The 5310-nt window shown below is 40.7% G+C and overlaps 1 protein-coding gene across 1 annotated transcript; it reads right to left on the reverse strand.

The window, feature by feature from the left end:
- Positions 1-579: 579 nt before the first annotated feature.
- Positions 580-4221, reverse strand: LOC106581630 (G-protein coupled receptor 183). The gene is made up of 4 exons (XM_014163777.3): positions 4143-4221; positions 3471-3827; positions 1082-1596; positions 580-881 (listed from the first exon to the last, which is right to left on the reverse strand). The coding sequence occupies exons 2-4, from the start codon at positions 3820-3822 to the stop codon at positions 717-719; spliced, it is 1032 nt and encodes a 343-aa protein (XP_014019252.1). The 5' UTR covers positions 3823-3827; positions 4143-4221; the 3' UTR covers positions 580-716.
- Between the last annotated feature and the right edge of the window lie 1089 nt (positions 4222-5310).

The raw sequence follows: 5310 nt of genomic DNA on the forward strand, positions 1-5310 counted from the left end.
TGCGATTGTTCCAAGATGGCGCTGACCTGTAAGGTTAGCCTATTTTTCAGAGTATCGCATCCGCTTTCATCGCAAAGTATGATTACCCAGTAAAGTTCATTTTAAATCTGGCATTACAGGTGCTTTCAAGAGATATTCATCTATAAATCTTAGAATGACAATATTACATTTTAAAAATGTTTTCGAATAGTAATTTAGTAAATTGTAGCTCTGTTTCATCGGATGCATTTGAGGGAAAATAATTAGTCAACGTTACGCACCGATGTAAGATGCTGTTTTTATATATAAATATGAACTTTATCGAACAAAAGAATGCATGTATTGTGTAACATGATGTCCTAGGTGTGTCATCTGATGAAGATTGTCAAAGGTTAGAGCTGCATTTAGCTGTTTTTTGGTTATTTGTGATGCATGTGGTTGGTCGGAAAATGGCTATGTGGCTACTTTTACGATATACTCCTCTAACATAATCTAATGTTTTGCTTTTGCTGTAAAGCCTTTTTGAAATCGGACAACGTGGTTCGATTCAGGAGAGGTGTATCTATAAAACGATATAATTAGATTTTCTTTTTTCTTTTTGTATTATTACATTTTGTTATGCTAATGGGGATATGATTTTTCGCTGGATGTCCGTCCCGCATATGGGACGGAGGCCGCACAGGGGTTAATAAAGAATAACCCGTTTCTTCCTACTGCTGTAGCTCAGGTGTTGAGGTTCAGGTGTTGCTGCTGCTGTTTTCTGTGTTGGTTTTGGAGGAGGGGACAGGGGTAGACCGGTAGCCCTTAAACAGACTCATCATCCTCTGCTTGTACGTTTTAATGGCAAAGAAGTAGATGACAGGGTCCAGACAACAGTTAAGATTCATCACGGACACAGTAACCTGCAGGGACACAATGCCTTTTAAAAAAACATTTTGTTGAGGATTTTAATGTATTACAAAGTGAAGACAACTCACAGTTCCCTAAAAAGACAGACAGACAGATCCACCAAGAGTCTCCCTCACTGACAGACCAACAAACAGACCAACAACAGATATACCAATTAACAGACAGACATTCGTTTTAAAGTATAAAGTCCTACCTGTAGGGAAGCCTTGAAGAACCTCAGCTCGTCACACGTGGGCTGGCCTAGCATCTTCCTCACCATGAACTGCATGATGTTGAGGTGGTAGGGGCTGAAACACAGGACAAAGGTGAGGAGGATGAGGAGGATGATGTTGTTGGTTCTGCGGCTCCAACCAGAGCGGTCTGTCAGCGGGTTCTGTTTGGCTGTGCGGCTCAGTTTGAGATTGATCTGGGTGTAACACCCAATGATGACCAGCAAGGGGAGACAAAAGGAGACGGTACAGGCCAGGAAGAGAAGGTAAGGGGTGATTGAAGAACCCTCAAAGGTGAAGTACTCCATGCAGGTTCGTCGCCCTCTGTGCTCTTGGAGCATGGTACGGAAGAGCATGGGGGAGGTTTCCAGAGACACCAGTAGCCAGACGAGACAGCAGACCCCTCGCACCACCTTGATATGCCGCAGGTACTGTAGCCTGTGGCGATGGACCATGGCCAGGTACCGGTCTAGACTGATACATGTCATGAAGGCAATGCCTGGTGATAGAGAGAGAGGTGGATGAATTAACAAGATAACAGCCGGTAAACAAAGTGTAGACAAGAATACATTGACAATAATCTGATGAGTGACAATATTAGGTGTATCAGTTGTCAAATTGAACATGAAGAGATGAGCTCATTGTGTAATTGACAGATGCAGTGAAAGGAGCATCCCTTTATCAAATCCCCCGTCAGAGTCACATGCAGGTAAAACATTGTGATTTCCATATAGTATCTAAAAGAGCATATTCTGCCATTTCTATGACACTCACCTTGTCAAATAACTCTCAAAATTCAAGAGGTCCATTCCAAGAATATCCATGCTGTCCATGCTTTTAGCACATGACCACTCGCACAGTACTAAGCAAAAACTACTAATATAGCAAATGTAAAATTACAATATTCAATACTGTCATCAATGGATGAATGGGCGATAGGAACCAGAAACTGATAATGGTGCACGTGACTTCAGTTATGTTTTGGTTTGTCGCCGATTTGTCGTCGAAACAAATTACTTTCTCAATGGCTTTCCATATCAGGGGAAAGATCAAACCAGGCCAGCGAGTGAGCAACTGTCTGAGACTGTGGTTTTGAGAATCGTGAGTCTTACATGGTCAAAAGCAGAAATGTGACCATGGACAACTTATTCATGCCAATTTCCTTGGCAGACAACTTTATTGCAAAAAAGACTAGCCTGCTCGGAACAGTGAACAAACAAAGGTGGGAGCTGCGTCCCTCTGCGCTAAACAACATACCAGCAGAGCTGTAGTCCACATCAGTGATGGAGAGTGGTAAAGCAACACTCAAGTGTACATATGAGAAATAAATAAGAGTGTTTGCATCCTCAGCACCATGCATCCCACTGGATCTGGCATGTGAGATTTGTGAGAACCACATGAACGCCAAGAAAGAAGCTACAGCCGCCAAGCAGGCTGCCAAGACAGTAGGTCCTGCTCTCCCTGTTTCCCAAGCACCGCAGCTCCCACTCGGGAAAAATAACACACAATGTCAAGTCGGCAGGTGCACACAAAAGCAGGCCCATGACAACTGTGTGCATTGCAACCGATTTGTTTGTGGGGATGCTCACACAAAGCTCCGAACCTGTACTAACTGTGGACCCAGAGCAGAAAGAGACACAGTTGAGTCATGAGTTAAGGCACGGATATAAGGCCACAATACAGTGTCTGATACAATCAACAAATTACTATTTTTATGTCATGAATATATTTCCACTAATATTTCTTTACGCAATTATTACTTTACAATTGTTCATGCACTGGTGCTTTTGTTTAGGAATACATCAAATAATTTAAACTGCGCACATTTACATTTACATTTTTGTCATATAGCAGACGCTCTTATCCAGAGCAACTTACAGTAGTGAATACATACATTTCATACATTTCAGCGCACCTGGCTGGTTATATTATTATTATCTTTTCCGTTTCTACTTTGTCTAAAGAAGCTGTAACTGGAATAAATTACTAATCAGATCTACAAATAAAGTTGATCAAATGGATTACACTGTAGAGTTTTTATTGTAAGGGAAATGAAAATAGGACATTGGCCTACATTTTTTTCTAGGACTTTGTAGAATAATACAAAACATATCCTTGACTCTATCTAAACAAATACATTTTATTTTTTAAATCTATATATGTCCATTAATATTTTCTCATGCAATTATTCCTTTAAAATAGTTTGTTATTTATCAAGCATGTTGCACACCTTAAAGGTTGATATGCACGTAATATTGTACATATGCTAAAGGGAAGACCGGCTATGTTCTCTAGAGGGTATTTATATTCTGAAAGGCCAGGCGGTTCTAGTGTTAAGCAGTTTTTCACATACAGTACACACACACATCTTACCTGCGTATGTGTTCGAGAAGAACAGCATGGTAGCCAGCCTGCAGAGCAGATCCCCAAAGGGCCAGTCAAACTGTCTGATGTAGTAAGTGACTCTCCCTGGCAGTACCAATGTGAAGAGGACATCAGACACAGCCAGGTTGACCATATAGATTGACGTGGAGTTCAACTTCTGCTTTTTCTGACATGTCACATACAGGACCAGACTGTTGCCACAGACACTGATGAGGAACACCAGAGAGTAGAAGATTGGGAAGATGATCACACCAGCTCTTTGGTAGACAAAGTAGTCACACGTCAGGTTGGTGCCAGAGGTGTTTAAATCCACCCTGTCCACAGAGAAGTTGGTGGACATTTCCCCTGTTGAGAAAAAAAACGGTTGAGAAACCCTGATGAAGGTCTATTGAGTAAAATGTTGGTTGGAGATCCATTGAACACTTAATGAAGAATGTGAAAATTCTAGTGTGCTGGAGTTTAAACTGTTTTGAAGCTAATTCAATTCAATAAACTTAATTTGGGACAAAAATAAATGAAGATTACATGCGTTAACAATAAATATAGTAAGAGCGAAAACTGTATTCTTCAACAGTGAATGCATATTAGAGAGTTATGCTTTGAATTTAAATGATTGTATATACATAATGACTACGCATAATGAATACGCAAACTACTCACAAGATCCTGTGTAAGACTTTAGCGTTTCACCTGTTTTCCAAGGCAGTCTGTTAACTCTGGTGTTTGAAAGTAAAGTGACTTGGAGGACTGTTTATAAACACTTCTGAAGAGAATGACTGTGCTGCAAATCCCACCCTCACTTTCTTCATCAGATCTTTGTCATTTCTGTCAGAGGTAGTGCAGAGTTACAGTTTTTGTCACAACCAGTCAAACACTTTTCAAAGTAGTAGTGTTTGCGATTAAGTTAAACACTGTAAGGATTTAGTATGTTCTTCTTAACTACAGTAATGGTATTTTATGAGTAAGGTTTTTAGAACTGTTATTTGTTTTATTTGATAACCAAGTAAGAAAAATGCAGCCAACTAGAAAAATGTACGTAGGTAACAAGGATTACATAAGTATTAATTATTACCCATAGCACTCACATCTGTAGCCATGAAGTGCTTTGAAAGAATGGTCATGTGTAATATCAACACCATTATCCTAGGAACCCTGGACCCACTCCAATTTGCATACCGCCCCAACAGATCCACAGATGCCCTTTCACACCTGGATAAAAGGAACACCTATGTGAGAATGCTATTCATTGACTACTGCTTAGCATTCAACACCATAGTGCTCTCAAAGCTACAGTAATCACTAAGCTCAGGACCCTGGGAGAAAACACCTCCCTCTACAACTGGATCCTGGACTTTCTGACGGGCCCCCCCATGTGGTAAAGGTAGGTAAAAACACATCCACCACATTGATCCTCAACACGGGGGCCCCTCAGGGGTGTGTTCACTGTTCACTCATGACTGCATGGCCAGGCATGACTCCAACACCATCATTAAGCCCCCCCCTCTTTTACGCTGCTGCTACTCTCTGTTAAATATCTATGCATTGTCACGTTAACTCTACCAACATGTATATATTACCTCAAATACCTCGACTAACCGGTGCCCCCGCACATTGACTCTGTACCGGTACCCCCTGTATATAGCCTCGCTATTGTTATTTTACTGAGGCTCTTTCAATTTAATTTATTTTACTGATCTATTTTTTACTTAACACTTCTCTTTTCTTAAAGCTGCATTGTTGGTTAAGGGCTTGTAAGTAAGCATTTCACAGTAAGGTCTACACCTGTTGTATTCTGCGCAGGTGACAAATACAATATGATTTGATGAAG

The sequence above is a fragment of the Salmo salar genome, chromosome 21 (assembly GCF_965601325.2).
Source record: "Salmo salar chromosome 21, fSalSal1, whole genome shotgun sequence".
In the NCBI taxonomy this organism is placed as follows: domain Eukaryota; kingdom Metazoa; phylum Chordata; class Actinopteri; order Salmoniformes; family Salmonidae; genus Salmo; species Salmo salar.

Excerpts from the sequence above, each read along its gene's own strand:
- LOC106581630 (XM_014163777.3), bottom strand. The coding sequence starts at position 3,822 with ATGTCCACCAACTTCTCTGTGGACAGGGTGGATTTAAACACCTCTGGC. Across the intron at positions 1,597-3,470 it reads CTTCTCGAACACATACGCAG|GCATTGCCTTCATGACATGT; the intron begins GTAAGATGTGTG and ends CTCTATCACCAG. Across the intron at positions 882-1,081 it reads TCTTCAAGGCTTCCCTACAG|GTTACTGTGTCCGTGATGAA; the intron begins GTAGGACTTTAT and ends GTGTCCCTGCAG.